Source organism: Notolabrus celidotus, chromosome 4 (genome assembly GCF_009762535.1).
Source record: "Notolabrus celidotus isolate fNotCel1 chromosome 4, fNotCel1.pri, whole genome shotgun sequence".
NCBI classification, from domain to species: Eukaryota; Metazoa; Chordata; class Actinopteri; order Labriformes; family Labridae; genus Notolabrus; species Notolabrus celidotus.
This window is the reverse complement of record NC_048275.1, coordinates 10,967,088-10,988,851: the sequence shown is the minus strand read 5'-3', so window position 1 is coordinate 10,988,851 and position 21,764 is coordinate 10,967,088. Positions and strand designations below refer to the sequence as shown.

The window sequence follows — 21,764 nt, the reverse complement described above, 5'->3', positions numbered from 1 at the left end:
TGAATGCATTTTGTCTGAATAGTTTCAATCTACATAAAGAAAAATGTATATGTAATGTTCAATGTTAATCTGTTTTTTTTTTCATTTAACAGGAACACTTAATTGGCCTGAGCCACGAGGGTCTTGAAGATTCACCCAAACCTCTCCAGATTAAAGATCAAACCACAATCAGCCGACTAGAGAGACAAGCTGAGGAATTTCTCCATGCAGTCCTCAACAGAAAAGGTAAGTCCTGATGTTTCAGTGATGGAATGAGGCTAGAGAAACAGTATTTTTATTGTTATGAAACAAAGGTAGCCTGAGATCATCTATCATCTCTTGGCAGGCTTTATTAAATGTCAAGCTTCTATGAATTGTTTGAAATTGTATATTTCTTTCCAGGAAATAAATCTAAAGTCAAACAACCATCTGACTTCATTCATGTGGTTGTGATCACTCGTATTTTCACTCACATTTTCCACAGTTAACAGTCATCCCTTGTTCTTTCCCCTCCAGATGTGCCAAATTTTGCGGACCCACACATTCCAGTAGTGGCTCGAGAGATCCTCCAGAGAATGATCAAACAATTTGCTGCCGAATATACCTCAAAAACCAGCTCCACTCAGGACAGTCGCTCAGATTCTCAGCCTCTCTCTGACCAAAGCCTGCCGACCCCGCCCTCCATCTCAGGGGCTCCTCCCTCCACCAGCCCCGCTCCTTCCTCGACCGGGCCTGTACACAGCCTGAACCCTGTCCTCAGTAAGCTCCTCATGGCAGACCAGGATGCTCCTCTTGACCTCACCATCAAGAAGCCCCTGGCTGTGCCTAGTGACCAAGGTAGTTTCAACTATCTCAGAATTTCACCGAACAGCTCATTCAGCACTTAACTACAGCAGTGCTTGAAAGGTTCATCTGAACTTCACATTGAATTCATTTTTCTTGCCTTTTTGTTTCAAACAGATGGAGTCCTTGACCTGTCAATCAAGAAGAGTCGCTACAGCAGCATCCTGCCTGCCCGAAGCCCCTGCATCTCTCCTGCCTCCCCCGTGATCAAAGGGTAAGTTTCTTTCTCTCTGTCCTAATAGAGTCCAGTCCTTCAGCAGCAGTCATTTCTGTGTGACAGTGGAGTTTAGCTAGACAACAAAAAAATAGTATATATTTTTTAATAATATACAAGGTTGCATGTATTGGCAGCGATGCTCATGCAATAACTGAGAGCTGAAGTTTGAAATTTAGTAGCAAACAGTTATCTATTTGAAAGCTTGATTGAAATGAATACAAGCAAAACAGAAATGTTTTATGACATAAGAAACAAGTAAAAGGATTTTACCCTTGTGTTTCTCACCCAATGAAGGATAACTAATTTGTTTTAATGCTAATTTTTATATAAAGCATGCTTCTAATAACACAAAACCACATAAGTCACCGATACCAAGAGTTGAAATGATGTTCTCAGTGGACAAAACTATTTTATATCATTCTTAATCAAACAATCTAAACTAAATCTGTATTCATATGAGGTTTATCATTTTATACCTTTAGTGTGGTTCTCCTTTGCCCTTATTGGTCAGAGCCTTTTGATACTGTCAGTGATCACTCATCATTAAATTTTCATTTGGATTAATTAAGCACCCATGGCTCGGCACTCTCATCCTGTGCTGCTCAGAGAGCCGAATATATCTAAAACAGATCATCAATCCTAGCAGAGAGGAGCTGTCTCCTGCAGTCATCTGACAGTGAATCTAACAGCAGCATGAACTCTATCCTCAGTGTAGAATGGAGAAGGCTAGTATCTGTTTAAACTGTGTCTTAAGAGTTCTCTGGAGTTAAGTCATAAAGACTCCAAACAGAACCAGATGAGACAGTTTTTAAAAAATGTTTAAAAACAGTTTGAGTTTTCTTGACCTCTAGATGTTAACTGCATTTCTTTTGCATGATCACACTTTGAATAGTCAGGTATTGAGTTTAATACATACAACCACCCTCCACTGGCTTACTCTTTTATTGCTGTGCTTGTTCAGTGGTAACGTCACGCACAAAGTGTCAAGAGCTTTATTTACATTAGTCATTTTGTACGGCATAGTTATTGTGCCCTGCTTAACAGCTACATGCAAAGCTGCCTTACTGCATTGTCCAATAATCCCTCCTCCTGGCTGAGCTTTTTGAGCCACGGGAAGACCTTTATGTACTCCACTTACTGCCCTTTCCTTTGCTTTACCTTCATTGTTTCTTTGCCCTTTCTCTTCTTTTTGTTTCCTATTTCTTATGTTGATGCAAATTTTGTAAACAATCATCACAGCAAGCCAATAAAAAGTTTTCGAACTCAAGCCTTTTTTGTTCTTAAAAGTCACCCACACTCCAACACATCGTCAATAATTCTAAAAGATAGTGATGTTACCAAGGCAAGATCATATAATAAAGGAGTGGCCAACATCCTCCCCTCCCCAACCCATCCTCCTTTAGAAAAGAGAAAAAAAAAAGGCACTGTGCAAGCTCTGCTTACACCCAATTTCCTTCCATCCAATCAGGCGATCCTTGAGAGCGGACGGACAGGTCGGGCTGTTTATGAGGAGCCTACAGGATGGGAGGAGGAGGGAGAATATCGGCCACTCCAATCGTTATAAGCCTTCCTCATCTCTTGCATACTCGCTCCACATCAAAGAGGAGGCCGATCTGGAGAGCGACCCAGAGTCACCTCTCAGCCATAACCACAGCTCCAGACCCACTGGACTTTTCAAAAACGGATCTGCTTCATGGAATTCCAAAAAGAGTTTTGGGGCCCTCCTCAAACTCAAAACCAACAGCGAGGCTAGTGAGCACCTTAAAGACATACCCAGGTTGTTGGAAGCCGCTGGACTTTTGTCAAAGTCACTTGCCTATGAGAAAGGAAGCTTCCAGGAAGTCTGCAGGGACCTCAGCCTCTCCCCTTCTCAGTCATCATCCTTTGACCTCAAAATTCCTCAGGTGCGGGTTTTGGCTACAGGAACTGATCCGTCTTGGGATTTCCTGTCCACTGATTACTCAGGTTCGGTTGGTGAGAACGGTCTTGGAAAGACCATTCGCTCCATTTTACCTCGACAGATCCAGAAAAAGAGCAGCGGCGGTTTGAGTAGCTCAGGCTCAGAGAAGGAATACTGGCCTTACGATACCGACCGCCAAGCCTTGGGCGGGAACTGTCCTCTGGATTCCGAGTCTGATTTGGCCAACAAGCAGCCAAGAAAGAAACGTGGGCGATACCGCCAGTACAACACTGAGCTACTTGAAGAAGCCATCGTGGTGGTGATGGGCGGGAAAATGAGCGTGTCAAAAGCCCAATCCATCTACGGCATTCCACACAGCACCCTGGAATACAAAGTGAAAGAGCGGCTGGGGACCTTGAAACATCCCCCCAAAAAGAAACTGAAGCTGTTAAGCCAGATGGAGGGACAGGATGTCTCAAGGTCTCTGGAGAGGAAGGAACTCCAAAACTCCCAGCTCATTGTTTCCGGGAAAGGAGAGAGTGCTTCTGACGAGAACGGGAATGATTCCCATGATGGAAGCCTCTCATCCAATGAGTGATGTGACCCTTACATTCTAATAATGATGTAAACAACACAGATGTTGCATTTGCTAGACAGTGGCGGAAGCTGATTTTTACCCCCTAAAACCTGAACAGTTGTGTTTGACTTTTAATTGGAATAATATTTATTGTTAACTTATTTAATATCTCTCCCTTAACTTGTAATACATTAAATAGCAACATGTTTGTGAATGGCCATCTATTTTAAACACTCCAAGTGTCTGCTTGCCCCTTAATAGGGTGCCTAAAAGGCGTAAATGTTATATGAGAAGAATTTTAAGTACTACTTTACTGACGTTTATTGATATTTGAAAATAATCATTCCTGGCTCTTCAAATGTAACCTTCATGCAACTGAGCCATATTGAATCATGTCTGAGGAGGTGGCGCCCCTTGGTGTCCTCTCTCAGTACTGTCTAAAGCACTTGGTTTTATTTCAGAGTGAACTTCTATAACTGTTGTGTGAAGGCCCTGCTAGTTTAGGTAAAAGTATATAGTATACATTTTTTGTGTTGATGACTCTCGCTGTTTGCAAATGCACTTCTGTAGCTAAACACTGCATAGAAAACTAAATGTCCAAACACTATTATACTTTAAATATTTATAACTCCCAACACAGATATTCAGATACATATTTATTATTGCTGTCTTGTGGAGTAGCATGTTGTGAGCAGGATTTCAGTTTCCCTTTTATCTCAAACTAAGCTTCTCTTCACGAGCATGTCAGGTTTCTGCCGCCTACATTTTTGACTGTATGTTTTACTCTGCAATATGAATAGTATCATTTTTTCATTGCCTTCACTACACTCAGGACAAATTCAGATTGGGATGCAGTACTTGTCAGTGGAGGAAAAATGTCTATCAGATTCAGCACTAATGTACACATACTGTGAATATACCTCAGCTACAGATATGCTAAATAACTTAATATGTTCTCAATAAGTCACCTCTGTTGGCATACCAAAAACCCTCTGAGGTAACATTTCAGGATGTCTTGCTGACAAGTATGTGTCTTCTACTCTCCGATGTATTCACAACCTACCTTAACTTGTTTTCAGTAGCATCTCTTCAGTGCCAGTGTACGCCTTCAGAGCATTTCAGTTCTATGTGATTTAGGGCTCATCTTTTCAAATGTCAGGTATTATCTCTGGGATGTCTTTCTCTAAGACATGAGGAAGATCTCTTTCTTGTGATATCAATTAATGTACAAACATTATTTTTCTGTACAAACTCATAACTTATTATTCATGCAGTAGCATTTTGTTTTTTGCCCACAGGGCATTATTCAGAATTGTATCTTCAGGTTCATCAACCACGCTCGCCTGGTTTCATGAGGAGGTTTTAGTGGCCTAATTTCTCATATTCACAGATTGTGCGTTAGGCTCCTGGTATCAGATCAATCCTAACTCTCCTGTAAGAACAGTACATTCAGGTATTTTCTAAAGTGTTACTTCAGGTTATCAACACGATTATACCAGTCCTGTGTTCATGAGAGTTCTGATAAGAACTAGGTGTAGTATAGTTGTACTACACCTCTCTTGGCTCTTTCCGTCATTTTATAGAAAACAGAACATTACCGAGCAATAATAACAGATTAACTCTCACAAAAAAGCCGACTGTGCTAGCTTACAAAGTTAGCTACTGTAAACATTTTGCCTCATTTCACAACCACCTGGTTCTCCAGTAACTAAGCCTACAGTTCAATGAAAATATACTAAAATAAACAATGATCATGCTGATCTGTCTGGTACTTAGTACCAGATTTTATCTCAGGCTAACGTTTGTGTAGTCAAAAAAGACTACTTAACTGTGGTGTGTATATATATATATATATATATATATATATATATATATATATATATATATATAATGCAGTTCAGAGCTGCTTCTAAAACTATGGTTAACAAGCGTATGCTGTTTGATTTTCAACTCAAGAGTGTGGCTTTAACACTCGCCCTTTCCTTCAACACTCAGTTGAATCTTTCTGGCTACACAGTCACATGCACGGAGCAGCAGTTGCATGATATTTTCATTGAATTATTGCCTGGTTGACTGAGCAGAGGGAGAACTCGTCCATATTTTTCATATCTGCATGCCTCATTGTGCACTTATACCTCAGGATTTTCAGGAATAAGGGATCATGGCCCATGATTCGTTTATCAGGTTGATACACAGCTATAGCAGATGTTGGTCAATATTTTTTGCAACTCTTGCAGCCTTTTATATTTACACAAAGTTTCTAAGATGAACTTGGATTTTTGGAAGAAATGATTCCTTAACTACAAGCATTTAACTCAGACATTATGGAAAATAGCTCAGATTGTAAACATATTAAAGAGAGAGTTGGTTCAGCAGAAAAAATATAGTTCAGGGACTTTTAAACCTGTGTGTTAATAACACTGTAACAACAGTTCAATGTTATCTAACATGATGAATTTACAAATTCTCGCATATTACGCAACTTCTCAGTCTGAATGCAGGCGTTCTTTATTTTACAATATGGCTGCGTTTACTCTGATATAAGGTTTAAGTCTTCATACGTCAGTCTTCACTCTTATGTTGATTTTAGTTTAGATTCAGTTATTGAATAAATAAAATATTGCAGTTTTTTAAATGTAAATGTTTTAAGCATTGACAATCATCGAGCATTTCACAAAGTCATACTTTATCTTCTTGTTCAAAGGGTTTCATGCATTTTAATTTATTGCTTCAAGACATACAACCACTCTGATATCAATAACTGGTAAATCATAACTTAACTATCATTGTCTGTTGTAGCAAATCTTATAGCCGACTACCTCATCTTAAAAGCCCATATCACAGTCTACTGTTCTTTTGGTTGTTTTGTGTAGCAGTTTCTACACAACATGCAGTTTATGGTAAAACCCTTTTGAGTTGATGAGCTCACAGAAAGAGCTCTCATAAAGTTTATATATATGAAACAGTTGAAACTCTGTCTAAGGGTCCACCACATGTAAATATGTCAGTCTATCCAGTGTAGGTAATTGCGCTGTGATCTATATATATATTTTTTTCTATGTCTCAGTTATTTTTCCTTTCGGGGTTCACGTGTCTGCAGTAACTGTGACGAAAGCTTTTACAAGATCTCCAGCTCTGGAGGCACGATTTCCAAAAGTGGGGAGGAGTCACCTCCCCTCTTTATAAAACCTTCAAATTAACATGTTTTGAAATGATTTTATCAATGCAGTATTTATGAATCAATATTTATTAATACATGATTTTATCACCACTTAATTAACCATGAATGTAAATGGCTTTAATGAAACAAAAAGTGACTCATAGCTGTCTATAAACATTAGTACTTAAGTAGATGATGCTTCAAATGTATATTTAACTGCTTACATGATATATGAAAAGGGATGATGTCACAGACTTGTCCCATTTTATTCTGATCAACGTTTTGAATCTTTGCTTGATAAATATTATAATACATGAGGCCAAAAGTCCTCATACATCTTAAAAGATGCGATTTTCAAATAACTAAAGAGTGTCCCTTTTTAATTAAACTCTATGTACAGATTTTGTATATTTCATTAACCTTACATGATTAACACAGGAATGATACAGGGGAAATATTGCATGAATTGTCTGGATGATATTTGGTGGTAGAAGGTTAGTTGTATGGTGAAGGTTATCTTTGAGGATGTTTAATCTAAAGTAGTGAAGTGTTGGTGTGTTACTGTGGAGTCTACAATGTTCTAAGTAGATGAGCCTGGGGTGTCACCAGTTCAGAATCTGATCAGTGCTTCATTTTCAAACTGATGATTATTCCTCATACAGTTGTTGGTAATTGCTAGAGTATTTATAGACGTACTATACCATATATGAGCGTTGTGGATAAGTTAGCACATCCATGTTTGTGTGCTTTGTTAACTGTTGTGGAAATGAGTTGTAATATGGTTTGCTACTGCTTGTTAGATTGGTTAATTTTTCTTCCTCAAGAAAAAAGGCATGTGCTTTGTGATGGTTCCTTACTTCAGTGCTACATTAAAAGAGAGAGCTAAACCCTCAGGGATGAAACACTTACAACTTGCTATTCAGGTACCTCACTTTACTCCTTAAACATTGAAACCAGGGATGTGAAGTCAAATACCTCGGCATAAAAAAACAGTCAGGTTCCAGTTACAGCAAATGTTATTTTTTTAACTTCTGAAATTTATTTTTTAATCTCAAAAAGAAAAAAATACATTGCAGATATTTTGGCAGGCTGTTTGGAGATTTTAAAAAAAATCATCATATTAGTGTTATTTTTATACTATTACACAATGAATGTCAATATAACCTCAGCGCATGGAAGATGTTGACCAATGGCTATTTAATTAAGTTTCTCTCTAGTTCAGTCCCTCAATCAGCAAACGGTTAATAAAAAACAAACTGGGTTTATTATATGAAACAGCATTTCTGAACATATAGTCCTGAGACTCCTCTCACTGACTGTGACAGTAGTTGTGTTGTATATGTTTTGAGTTTTGAAGCTGAAGTCAGTTTGTTTCCTGCTTGCTATTTAGTTCTTCCCCCAAAGCACTGTGTTGCTTATACTAACAATGACGGGGGCATTGTGTCCCTCTGGTTTAGACTTGACGCAAATTAAATAAAAAACAAACATATTTCTTTATCTTGTACGATCCGTGACATTTCACCTCTCCCTCTTATTATATAGCTGGAAACTTACACAGAGGAGAGGCTACCTAGCATGCTTGGTAATAGATTTTCCACCATGCGTGCTATTGCTCCAAAATAAAAACAGAAGTTTCGGATTTCAGCTTTTCTGTTTTAAATTTAAGGAAAATTGGCGTTATGTTATGCATTGTTTGTAGTTGTAACCATTAATTTTAATTCCAGAAATATATTTATCTTAAACTAGTTGTTCATAACTTAGTTGCCTCACCTCTTTCTTTGTAGTTTTGATACACAACACAGCCTTGTGACATCTCAGGAATCAAACTGTGATTTCATTTCTCTGTTCACGCCTCTTCTTATGACTGCACACAAGCCTTGAAGGGACTTTTACTTACAAAGAAAATGAGCGCTTCAAAGTAACAAGATAATATATATCTCTTACAGAATAATGTGATGGTATAAACGCTCCAAAGGTATTGGAGTGTTTTGTGATATACCTACCTCTCTGAAAAATCTTGAGCCAAAAAAAAAAAGAAGACAGAAACATGCCGGTCCCTTTTGACTGATTTAAATAGCATTTCTATTGGCACAAACAAAACCTCAAGCGTGTTGGAATTCAGCATTCTTTTATTAATGCTTGATTTTTATTTTACGGGTTGATTTTGTCTTAAGTTGTTGAGCACTTGTATCTAAATGTCACCTTATGCACTCGTGATAAAATGCATTAAAACTTGACAAAAACTGTGTAATCAATATTTCCCCATGATGTATTTGCTCTTTCAAGTGATGAACATGTGATGATCTGTTTTAATCAAGGTAGGCCAGCATGGCTTACTGTGTTGTGCATGTTTGAAATGATCTTGATGTACGTAAACTGTAACAAAAATCACCTCTATGTAAAGAAAAATATGTACTAGTTGTAACAATGTAATTGGTCATGTTCACTGGATGAAAGATTCACTTTTAAAATCACCTATTCTTCTAATAAATATGCAATGATAAACATTTTGATGTGTTTGGGAATTGTTTTACAATTTACTGTCTCCACCCGTTTTGACACGCCTCTCAGGGACTTGTCGAATCAGAGTGACCTGATTCTTACTATTACCAATTAGGGATGCACCGATCTGATCCTGGTATCGGATATCAGCCAGATCGGACTCAAAAAGCTAGATCGGATATCGGTGACAAAGGGCCGATCCATATGGCAGATCTAGTCATCTCAGTTCTATGCTTTTCTGTGTGTACAACAGCCATGTGCGTCTCCTACGTCATCAGCGCCGGCCGGTCTATGTATTTTTGCCCGGTTGAACTGTAATTGTCATATCTATTGGTTATGAAGATTAACTCACCAAACTGCTGGTACACATTTATAATCTCTTGAATAATGATACTGTCAGTTTAAAAATGTTTATTTTATTTTGGTTTGCAAAGTCAGGAAAGCCTGAAGTTGCCAAAACATGATTCTATCCTCACATTAAAGAATGGAAATTATTTAATCAGTACCAGGATCGGCTAGTATCAGTATCGGCAGATACCAAAGCCCAGGTATCGATATCGGTATCAGGACCTAAAAAGTAGGATCAGTGCATCCCTAATATCAATGAAATGCATGAGCCATTGTTCCTTCTTCTTGATCTGCAATTACATCCCTTTTTCTTTTTTCCTTCCTCAGTGAGTCTCTGGACTATCATGTGACAAAAGCAAAAGACCTGCAGTCCACCTCCACGCTGGAACACTTCATGGCCAAACTCTGTCCCCACCATCAGAGACAGATAGTAAATGCCATAGGTTTTCTGCAGACAGAGGTCAAAGCACTGGCACCTTCCAATAAGAAGCAAGACTCTATCTCTGCCTCTTGGGGCCAGGGAATTACGTGTTCCACTCCAAAATCCAGCACCCTCACCCCTGAGAGGTCATTCGCTTTCACTTGCGAATCCACACCCAAGTCAGAAGTCCAGGATATGTCCTATTCTATCCGAGGCGGCTGTGCAGCGGTGAAAGTTCAAGAGAACATGGTACCCCTGAAAATATCTGCTGCTGGCCCTGCTTTGGATCTTCGCAGCCCCGGGTCAGGGAGTAGCCAGTCTCCTGTCAGCCCCAGTGCTAATCTAGGAGATTCAGATAACAGCCGTCAGGGCGATCATGCACCTCTTAAAATGAAAATTATGACCAGTAATGTTGCTGCCGGTCGGAGGTTGTCATGTGTGCTCAACACCTCTTTGTCATCTCACTCTGACACTATGGAGGAAAGAGAGGTTAGCTTGAATTCACCCAGCAGAACAGAGACTCACAGTGCTAGACTCAGCTCTAATATTAAAAGACACAATCAGTCTAGTAGCACACACCAAGCTAGACAGAGAGAGACTCTCCGGCAAGCCAAAGAATCACCAACAAAACTGTACTCTGGTTATATGACCATTCCTCCAGACTCCCCGCGGACCGCCAGGAAGACCATCAGAACATCCTCTGATCATCGGGACTCTGCTTATAGAGGAATGGTTGACCCTGATCTAGGCCACTGTGACATTGTTTTTATTGACAAACCAATTACAGAGTGTTTTAAAGAGAGGCAGAGCAGCATGGTGCCGCGTCGCAATGCAAGAAAAAGCACCAGAGGGCACATATATTGTGATGAAATCTGGGAGTTAAAGACGGTCCGTACACTGGCTGGGAGGGGAAACTGTCCTCATCCAATGCCAGAGCTGATCACACTGGTCACCCCAAAACAAATTCTTTCAAAGCCTGAAGGTGTACCACCTGTGGATATGCCTTTCGCTGGAGCATGCAGGGAGACAATGATCCAACAAATGTCCACAGAACAATCAGATGAGAGTGTGATACCAGGAGCAGGAGATATGGTGGAGGCAGCAGCCAGCGAAGTAGACATTGTAGTTGAAACAAGTCAGACAGATCAGAGTCAGAGCACCGTGCAGTCTGTTCCTCCATCTCCCAAAAGGTTACAAGTAGAGAGTAAAGAAACTGATTTGAATACAAATGTAGAAGAAGATGTATCTGCAGATTTAGGGATTTCAACAGAATGTGAGGAAAGTTTCGATCCGGCTCCATCTGAAGCAGAAAAAGACGACGAGCCTGAGCCCACAGAGGAGATACATGAACGTACGGAGCAAACAGAAGAAACAGTCGTGGAACCCTTAGAGAATACTGCCCTAAGAGAAGAGGAGCCCCAGCTTTCATCAGATGAACTGCTTAGTACCGAGTCTACTCTTGAGCAGACCAGCCTACCAATACCAGTGAATCAAGAAGAGGAAGAGACAAAAACAGAGGGAAGTAAAGAGGAGAAAGTACAAGATGAGCAACCTCAGGAAATGCAGCCAGAGACACAGACACTCAACGACAAGTCTGAAGTTGCAGAAAAGCCCCAAACTACCGGTTCAGCAGAGGAGCTGCAGACGAACGAGTCAGAGAATCAAACATCTGAAACAGCTGATGGTGTGACGCCTGTAGAGACAGAAGATGACAATGAAGAGACTGGCGTTGATGTGTCCTCCAAGTCACTGGACGCGCTCTTGAAGGAGTTGCCCCCTTGGCGTAGAAAAAAAGGCACAGTTATCGCTCTGCCCAAACGGTTGAGACAATCTGAGACCGTAGTGGTGGGTTACGTTAATGGAAGACCTGTATCTGCCAGCGATAGAAGTTTGCGGCGTAGATCAAGTACCAGTACATCTCCCAGTAGAACACCAGTGAAATCTAGGAACAAGACTTCTGCAGATTCCAGTCTTGATTCAACTGCAGGAGACTTAAATCAGGAGGAACATCTATCTGAAACACACTCGCCTCTCAAATCAGCTGAGACCACTCCTGAGGTTTCACCTGTGAAAGCACCATCTTCTACCGCGTCTAGCCCGTCATCTAAAGCGTCCTCCAGGTCAAAACAAATCAACAAACAAAAGAAAACTCAAGGAGGTCAGGATGGCTCACCTGTCCTCTCTGATCAGCTGGATGAGGCTGCTCAGAGCACAGAGTCCAAACGGCAGCTTAGATCGACGAGACAGAAGCCGGCTGAATCTCAAGTACCACCACCCACATCAGATGCTGTCCCTTCTACTGCGTCGCCAAAACCTGCTGCTACCCATGCTCTTTCATCTACGGAGAACATTCCCTCGCTACCCCTTCCTACTACGATTCCTGTTACTGCTCCTGTAGTCATGTCACCTCCTCCTGCAGACACTGAACAGTCTGAACAGTCTGATGAGTCTGAACAGGCTGTACAGTCTGAAGAGATCACAGCCCAAGAGGCGACTGAGGAATTACACATAGAGAAATCCCAGCTAGCAGAAACAACTTCTGAAGAAACACAAGAGGACAATGTAGAAAGTGGATCGCAAGCTAAACAGAATCTGAGTTCAGCAGAAGCCGTAGTGGACAACAGTGGGCATGAGAAACAGCAACCAAGTGCTGAAGAATCAGGTCCGTCAGAGACTCAAAGTCCTGTAAAGACTGAAACGCAGACTACGCCATTGAAAAGCAAGCGGGTTCACCGAAAGGAAGTGGACGCTTTGCGGCTGGACCAGCCAAATGTAGCATTTTTAAAGGCCAGGTCAGCAAGCGAAGATGAAAGTAGTTCAGACAAACCCACGAGAATGCCGTTAAGGAGTGAGAGCACTAAGGGTGGAATGTCTCACCAGTCTGTTACTCAGAGTCCAGTGGACAACAAGAAATTATCTCTGAGGTCGCAAAGATTGGCTTCACCTCCGACCTGTTCAGTTGCTGTCCCTGGAAGACCGAGTGAAGTAGCTTCCCCCATCAGAAAACTGCCAGAAAGAGTAACTAAAGCTCAGGTAAAGTCCCCTCCAGTGTCTGTTGTTTCTGCATTGCCCCACAGCTCAGCCGCCCCTGCCACTACGTCAAGACATGAGCCCCAAAGACAAGCTAACAAGTTCCTTGAGGCCCTGACTGGAGAAGATAACCAACAACGTATAACAAATCTGAACCTTAAGTTCGATAAGATGCAAAGAGGATGGGTGCAAATGGACAAAGAGGGTCAGCCAGCAATAAAATACAAAAACAAAGCAGACAGGCAGGCGGCTATATGGAAGAGTAAACGTAGGGCCAAGAAACCAAAGTCTTCGGAGCACCAGAAATACTCTCCAGTTCAAATGCTTTTCATGAAAGGGTTTAATCTCACCAGTATTTGTCGCTGGTTCCTTGAATCAACAGAAACAAAGTCCCTTGTCATCGTGAAGAAGGTGAATACTCGTCTTCCATCAGAAACTCAGCTGTGCTTTCACAGCTCCTCCAGCGCAGGGACCTCTCAGGGGGTCTTTCCCAGCCTACAGGCGGAGCGCTTAAAGAAACACTTGAAAAAGTTTGCGATTGCCTCTCCTGTAAAGAGCAACCCCAAGAGTCAGAAACTGATCGCTAAAGCACTGGAGCAAGAGCCATCTGCTGTCAAAGGGAAAGAGAGGAGAGAACTCCTTAGTACTACTCAGACTGTGAACGAGTCACACTCCTCTGCTCAAGCCAGGGCACAGACAGGGGAAGCTCAGAAATCCTCAGGGAAACCAAGGAATCCAGCGAGCGCAAGGATCCTGAGAAAATACTCAAACATCAGAGGGAAGATGCAGGTTCAGCAAACCAATGTTAGACTGAATAAGGCCTCAAAAACCTTAAAGAACAACAGTTTGAAGAGGCTGGCTAAAGCTAAGTCCACCACTACTAAGTCGATTCTGAAACCATCTCTGAAGGCTCAGAAATCAGCCCTGCCTGTAACCAAACAAACGAAAGCAGCTAAAATAGAAAAGAGGAAACTATTGGCTGACAAAAAACCTACAAAGCATCCTGTTCAGGAAAAGCCAGTGAAAGCTCAGAGCAGCGTTCGAGCTTCAAGAGAAACAATTAAGAAAGAACTGCCAAAGAGATCTTCTCAACGGCTTGGGTCTCCTAAAGTACCTGAACACAACACAGTGGAAACATCTAAAAGCAAAGTGGACAGTAAGAAACAACCTGAAGCAGAGAAGGTAGAGGTTGAAAAACCTACTGTGAACAAAATGAATGCTTCCAGAGTCCAAACTAAAGAACCGTCACAAAGTACGGTCACTGAAATCAAAGGTGCAGAGACTGCTGCTGCTGAAACCCCACAGCAGGGCCCGGTTCCAGTTTCACCCGACCAGGTACTAACAAGATCACAGAGGAAAATGGAGGCAGTGGTTCCTATGAGCGGTAGCAAAAGTCCAGCTTTAAAGAAGACCACAAAGTCAGTTAAAGCCCCAAATGCATCTCCGAAACCGGTCAGGAAAGCAGACGAACCGACGCTGACGAGAAGCGGGGCTTTAAGGGGGCCGACGAAGAGAGGTCGGGCGGCCTCGTTGCCACGCAGCTCGGGTAAGGCAGGAACTAAGAAGGCTGAGCAGATCTCAGAGACCCCAGCGAAGCGCACCAGGACATCACTTGCAAAATAGAACAGAGCGGCAGGGAGAGAGAGTTTTTATTTTGTGGGTTTACTCGATCTGTAATACATTCATAAGGAACAGAAGTATCTATTTTTTAATCTCACAACTTCCTCAGAGGATCCCTTTTTTCAGGAGGCGGAGTTGTGAGGAAACAGATTTTGAAAGTGATTTATGCTTTTGTAAAGCTTCAGTGTAAAAATGCAAATGTGACTGAATATGTGGTGAGCGTTTGCTCTCTGATTACGGACGTCTCTCTAGTCCTACATGATGTCTAGCAGACGTAGTTGCTGTACGGCTTTATCTCTCACTCTACGACACGGCTGGAGATAACAACAGCCTTCAAAAACCCTTATTTCTAAAGTTGGGATAACTAACGTTGCAGTTCATCGTGAGGTAGTTATCAAGGTCATTAAATTCCTTCATCTTGTTTCTGTGCTGCGGTTTTGTATGTAATTATTGTTTTAGATGATAGCATGCACTGAAGTGTTCAGAGAGCTTGCTAAGAGTCGGGAGATCAGCTTTTGAGAATCGTTACTCACAGTAAGTCGGCAGCTTGTATCTCCAGCCTGTCTTCCAATCACAACATTGTGAATATGTGACTGTTGTGACCAGGTGCCTTATTTATGAAGTGTACAAAATAAGAATGTGTAAAATGTGAAACTCCTGTCCTTTAGCTCTACCAGCTTTCTGTTCCTGGAGAGGCAGTCGACTTTGGCTTGCTTGATGAAGAGTATGCAAATGATTCCGTTCCACCTGGTGTATGCCTCGTGCTTCAGCTGTATATTCCTCTGTTGACTGATCTTCTCAGAGTTTCTGATTTTTCTCTCGTCAGGCCCATTTTCCTGAGCATTAACATAAAAATTGTTCTCATGTAGATGTCAAAGCAAATATGAAATCATGTGTGTGTTCAGACTTTGTTGTTTTGGGTCAGTGCTCCTCGCCTTGTACCTTTTGCAGTCATTTCTTAACGCTGCACCCATCCCCCATCGTCGTCCTCTCACAATAGAGACTTCTCTTTTAATCTTTATCTGCGTCTGCATGTGTAAAGTGTTGTTAATGTGGAGACAGTTTTTGCAACTCTTTCGTAGATCTTGCCCTCATAGAACTGAGACCCTGAACTTTATTTATGCCCAGTGTATTTGAAAATAGTAACCCCATCTAAGACTTTGTATGCACATACAGTGCCTGGTAAAAGCTGCACTGAATAACAATATGACCTGACTTTGGGATACTGGCTTGTGTCAAAATATTTCCTTGATATAAGACCTGAAAGTTTCTTCTATTGTGTTGGTTTATATGAATGAAGTATATGGGCCCTCTAGCATTAAAGGCTGGGTGATAACATTGTCCCCAGTTACTCAGAAGTTCCATGTGAACATTTTGGAATCATACTTCTGTGTTTTCAAGTATGTTGCAGTTTTATTATTATTATTATTATATTGTTTTTTATTGTCATTGACTGTCAGGCAGATGTTCTCATAATGTGAAGTCTTTACTTCCACAGTAGTCACATGCATTAGTGTGTCGTCAAAGAAAAAACACATTTTCAGCACAGCGTTGTTGTTTTTTTTATGGTCATTTCTTCTTAGAGAGTAATTCATCTGTAAATGGAAAAACATGGATGTCATGTTTTTATTGTTATTTAAGAATTCCTTGTAGGCTCATGTATTTAGCAAATCTAAAACAGCCCACCAAATACCAGACTTGAACATGTTTATTCTTTACAGTTGCTATTTAAAGATTTTGATTTTGTATATTTAGAAAAGAAATAACTGCTTTATTTGTGGTAATCCCAAGAATGATACATCTTTATGTTAAGAACTTTGTATTTTTGCTGGAATTGATATAAAGATGTTTGAATTTTAAACGTTTGGTCTCTTGGCTGGTTTCTAAGTGTCATGATGTTATACTCAACAAGACAAAACTGAACCACATGTTTTAGGTCCATAAAAGAGAAATACAGCAAGGAGGAACTCAAAGGCTCAGGCTACTTGAAAGGAAACTGGTTTTAAATTTGCAGAAGTATTTCTGCTCCTTTTGTAGCTTTGTCATGCAAAAAATGACGAAACAAGTTGTGTGAAATTTGTTAACTCTGCTCACAACAGATTTGGCAAGTCTCTGCTAGAAGTGGCACAGCTTGTTGACTTGTCCTATCAGAGGTGCTGTTTACACCTTGTGTTCAGATGTGTCCTAAGTTATGTGATCACAAGTGGGTGATTTAGGTACAGGTGTAAACACAACCAAGACCCACTGAGAAAGCATTGAGATGTGCCTCCTTAAGCCACATGAATAGGTGGTCTGGGATACACATGTACAAGTTATGTTGAAAGCTTCAATGCAAATGTCACCGCTTTGAAGGAATCCCTACTTTCTGTATCCAGGGCAAATAAAAAAGAATGTTGGGTGTCAGACCGCTTCCATGAAGTGAAGTAAGACGTATTATTAAACACAAGTGAGCACTGGAGACACATTCTAATGCCAGGTGTTGACAGCCGTATTCAGAGGTGTCCACATTTAGTCATATCACCCTGAAAGGATGTAAATACCAGAGTAAACAGGCTCATTAATGTGTTGTTTCACAAACAAAGAAGCACCCAATTAGAAGGAAACTGACCTTGCCATGTTTGTTCTCTGCCAATCCACATAACTGAGCAGTTGAAGCATCCATTCCCCTTGTGGACGATGCCCTCAGGGAAAGTGCCAGATCTGAGACATACCTTGGTGCAGGCAATGACTACAATAAACATGGCACGGACATGCCATGACCTGCCATACGGCTCAAGAGCAAGAGTCCTGAGCACCACAGGAAGCTCCTGCTGTGAGGCAGATTGGTTAACAGTTTGCCTCCTCAGTCTCTGCAGAATGACCTCTCACCAAAAAATCTGACATACAGAAATTGGTGATTCATTCACCTTTTTTGTTAAATGCAAAGATTCTGTTTCCTAATTAAATTTAAAGAGACAACATGTTTACAGTATAACCTGTATTTAAAGTTGTCTTTAAGTTGTAAGCCTTATTAGTTACCTAAACCTAGAGGAGCATCAGACTGAACCTACCAGCATGGACACCAGGGATGTTTGTGTTTCACAGATATTGCTGGTGTCCAAGGCAGAGTCATGTGGGTCATTGTTTAATCTTTGAGCTGTTAAAATAATACTTGAAACTGCTGAGCTGACACGTTTTCAACCTGAGGCACTGTCTGTTTGATGGCTTCCTTTCTTGATCTATTTAATGTATCTGTTTTCCCAGGTGAGTTTATTTGCTGCACTTTTATTCCTTACCTATTTCACCAAACAAATCGCTCACTTCCTCATCCCTAGCGGTAAGTCTTGTCAAAAAAAATGGAAGACCTAGTTAAAGAAAAACAACACATCCTTAAAAGCACACACATTTAAGTTTAATTAATGAAAAAGAGTGGAGGTTTGGTAAACATTTTGTCGGTGGCACTACATACATTCAGCATTATTGGGAGTTTTCAGTTTAATCCCACCATCAATCCTGTAACATAAAACAAACAGACAGAACCCAACCAGGGATATTTCTTAAGTTTTTGCACCAGTTCAATACAACAGAGACATTGTGTTGCTTACAATAACATATTTATGTATATAGTTCATAGGATGAAAACTCTGTGTTTCTGGTCATGTGACCAGACAACTGAATTACATCTCAATATAGCACAAGCACCACTAAGATGTCTACCAGGAAGTTGAATGCACCAGTCCAGTACAGATCAGTGCAGAGGAAGAAAAGGAGACATGAAAAGAAAGCCACATTGGACTAAATATGCACCTTTATGAGGCACAAAGCCTAAAACTTACAGTGACTGTTCATCAGTATCCTTAATGAGATCTTCTTTTAATGCTATTGTACAACACTGGATCACATCAACAGCATGTAAAACAAAGTCAACATGGGTAGCAGTATGAGTAGGGGCTTTGTGTGCATTGTACCGAGCTGAGATCTGGGTCTGCAGCCTTTCACACTATAAAGAGACTTTTAACATTTAGATCAGCAAAATGGATAAACACAATCCCAGTCTGCAGGGAGAACAATGCCTTAAGCCATCCTGATGGACTGTCACTTATTGAACAGTATGTGATTTCTATATCTTACATTTGAAACTAAATAACAGCTAAAAGTTACCACTTCATGAATAAGCATAGGTCATATTTATCTATACACATTTATACATTCAGGTTTGACTGTTGTGTTCTCTGTAATTGGCACCATGTCTTCTTTTTTAGTGTGGATAGCCAGTCAGAACTGACACACATTGAAATGTCCAGACCGTTCTCGTATATAATCTGTCCCTTGTAGGCATGTAATGCTTCACGCCTGTTTGAACAGATGAAGGATGATGTACTTTGACATGAAAATTGTCCAAGGAAGCAACTTCATCCTTTTCCTTCTGGCTTGACAGCAGCTTATGATCAGTTGAGCTTGACTTTTTTTTTTAAACTCGAACGAAAAAACACCTCTTTTTCTACGGCAAACATCTCTCAAATTATAAAGGAGATCCAGCCCAGCACTTCAATAAAAAGAAACATGAAAACAATCAGAAGCCTTTTATGTGTGGTATGGTAATTACAAGGTCAATTTGAGGGGGGATGTCCTTTAATCCCAGCTCTAATCTCTCCAGCTCACGCAGCAAATGAGGAATGTTTGAGCCGGAGAGAAGGAAACACTGTCGTAACTCGCTATTCAGTGATGTTACAAATACCTCACAGATTTTTATGCTATTTTTATTCATTATTTTGCCTTTTTTCATCTTTTTGAAATTTTTGAAAATAGTTGAAAGTCAGCAACCATTTATGCCTTTCACTTTCTACAGGAAAACACCTTAAGATAAAATAAATAAAAACAAGCACAGACTCTCATGAATTAGATGTAATATTCACATGGAAGACAACATATACATTATTAAACATAATTCTAGACCAATACTGCCTTCTATACAACAAGGCCAACCAGCTGCTGTATGTTTGGCCAATTTATGTAATTAATTACCTTGTTGGCGCAAATGAGATCAACAAATAAAAACACCTAAGGAACCAACTGAATGCCTTTCCACTAGTCCCAAAGCTTCCAGAAACAGACTTACTCTTTAACATAGAAAAATACTATACCAAAATGAAATACAAATATATATATATTAGAATCTGTTAGGCATTTCTATATAAAGGGTTGTTGGGGAGGGCTGGGACGGCTAAAGGAGTTAGATTACACCATGAGACAAAATATAACAAAAATCAAATCAATATGAGAAATTAGACGGAACAAAAGAAAAATCAGAAGATGATTCTGCAACCTTTTGTTTCGTAAGAACATTTATAATGATATTAAGAAGCATGACATATTTGTTTGGCAAACTCTTCTCCACACATGCAACAGTTTGCACAAGTTTAATACTGCAGGCATCAAAGGAGCAGGCCTCTTCACTAAGGGGGTGGGATTATCCAAATTATCCTAACCCTGAGGCAATGGATGCTGGGAGATTGACAAACACTGGACACCTCCAGCGCCAGGTTGGTTTGCTGTAAATGTATGTATACCATGCATGTGTGATGATGTACTTCAGAGAGGTGTATGAGTGTCCTTTTCAGTGCTGCCAGTCAGTGCAGTCTCTATTTTATTGGAGTTTCAATTCGACCTCACAGCAGACAACTGTGACACCAGACCGCCCGGCCTCAAAGCCACGACATCCTCACAGCAATATGTGCCACTCTATCCCTACCTTTCCTCTATTCACTCCTACATGCGCATGTGTGGATGGATGACTGTATCCTGGCAGAGAAAATTGCTACACCCACTTAAACTCAACCCAAACCACATCGAGTCCAGTCCAGGTAACCCAGCCAAGCTCAACTCAAGATAGCTTTGCCAAGTCAAACGGTCCAGCTCTCCTCTCATCGCTCTGTTCCTCTCCTGTCTCTCTCTCTGCCCCTCTCCTAAGGTTCCTCTTCGCCAGGCTCGACCCCTCTGTCCTCTCTGCCTCCACGAAGTAAAGATGGTAGATGGTGTTTGTCTGTCAGAGGCTTTGCAGATGGATGGGGAATTCACGCTGGGTAATTTGGGTTGGAAGGATGCCTCACTCTGAATGCGACACCTTTGAAATCTCTGGACCTCCTTGGAACAATGTTGCAGATACAATGGTTGTGTTGCCGTTGTTGTCACTTCTTCATTGTTGCTCATGATGTTGGTTTCTCTGTGTTACTGTAGGTCACACACCCTTGGAAGGGGAGGAAATGTCCTATTTTACAAACATTGTTGTCCATAATATATAGATAGAGGTTTTATATATATTCTTTATACTCTCTTTCTTTCCCTCCTTCACGTTCCTCCAGTTCCCTCTCTTCCTTCCTTCCTTCCTTCCTTCCTTCCTTTCTTTCTTCTATCTTCTGCTCGGTAGCAGTGGCAGGAAAATGGAGTGAATGGTGCTACATGCAGCCCACACAGCCGCACTTGATGGTCTTTTCCACTTCCTCGCTGAAGGAGGTTCCATCGCTGCATTCAAAGGTGTATTTCCGGCGTTTCATTCGCTGGCTGGCGCAGCAGGCGCCGGAGTCGCAGACTCCTGTGCACTCCACCCAGGAGACCATGCGTGTTGTCTGGCAGATTGCGTAGCCTCTCTGTACCTGGTAGAAGTTGCGCACTGGCTCCCCTCGACACTCCGACTCTGGATAAGAGGACAAACACCCACAATCATTGCTACACTGCTTCATCACTTATTGTAGTATTTTCTCCAATATGATTAAAGGGCAAACCAACCTGCATCACAGAGCTCTCCAGTGTAACCACTTTCACAGTGACAGTAGGATTCTCCCGTGTCTGAGATCTGGCAGCGACCGTGTTTGCAGTTCAAGCGACGGCAGGGGTTGAACAGCTCCCCCTGTTGGTTACACAGGGCACCGCGGTAACCCTCCACGCACTCGCAGCGGTACGACTCAGGGTCCAGTGGGATGCATTTTCCATGGACACACCTAATAAGACATGAAGACTTTGATCAGACCACATGCTTTAGAGATAAAATAAAGGACTTGATGTTGACGGAGCAGTTTAAGGGATTTGCAGCACAAACGAAGGTAAGGGACGTCACTGAGACTACATCCATGTTCTACACACACTATGCTCCAAAGCCAGCTGCTTTATGCCTCACATTAAAGCTGTAGG

General features: G+C 41.2%; 2 protein-coding genes across 4 annotated transcripts in view; one reads left to right on the top strand and one right to left on the bottom strand.

Annotated features, from left to right (window-relative positions):
• Nucleotides 1-16,458, top strand: part of wu:fc17b08 (ligand-dependent corepressor) — a 30,244-nt gene extending 13,786 nt beyond the window's left edge. Inside the window, exons 4-7 of one of the 2 annotated variants that reach the window (XM_034681279.1) lie at nucleotides 93-225; nucleotides 496-816; nucleotides 940-1,036; nucleotides 9,854-16,458. In XM_034681279.1, coding sequence (XP_034537170.1) covers nucleotides 93-225; nucleotides 496-816; nucleotides 940-1,036; nucleotides 9,854-14,600 — 5,298 coding nt within the window. In that variant the 3' untranslated portion in view covers nucleotides 14,601-16,458. Of the gene's footprint in view, nucleotides 1-92; nucleotides 226-495; nucleotides 817-939; nucleotides 1,037-2,507; nucleotides 5,345-9,853 lie in introns of those variants that run through there. The other variant, XM_034681280.1, reaches the window with a different exon arrangement.
• A 1,508-nt stretch (nucleotides 16,459-17,966) lies between these two features.
• The window catches only part of slit1a (slit homolog 1a (Drosophila)), a 112,286-nt gene continuing 108,488 nt past the window's right edge, over nucleotides 17,967-21,764 (bottom strand). For both annotated transcript variants that reach the window (XM_034682406.1, XM_034682404.1), the window contains exons 36-37: nucleotides 21,363-21,574; nucleotides 17,967-21,270 (exon numbers count right to left, since the gene is read on the bottom strand). In XM_034682406.1, coding sequence (XP_034538297.1) covers nucleotides 21,032-21,270; nucleotides 21,363-21,574 — 451 coding nt within the window. In that variant the 3' untranslated portion in view covers nucleotides 17,967-21,031. The remainder of the gene's footprint in view (nucleotides 21,271-21,362; nucleotides 21,575-21,764) is intronic.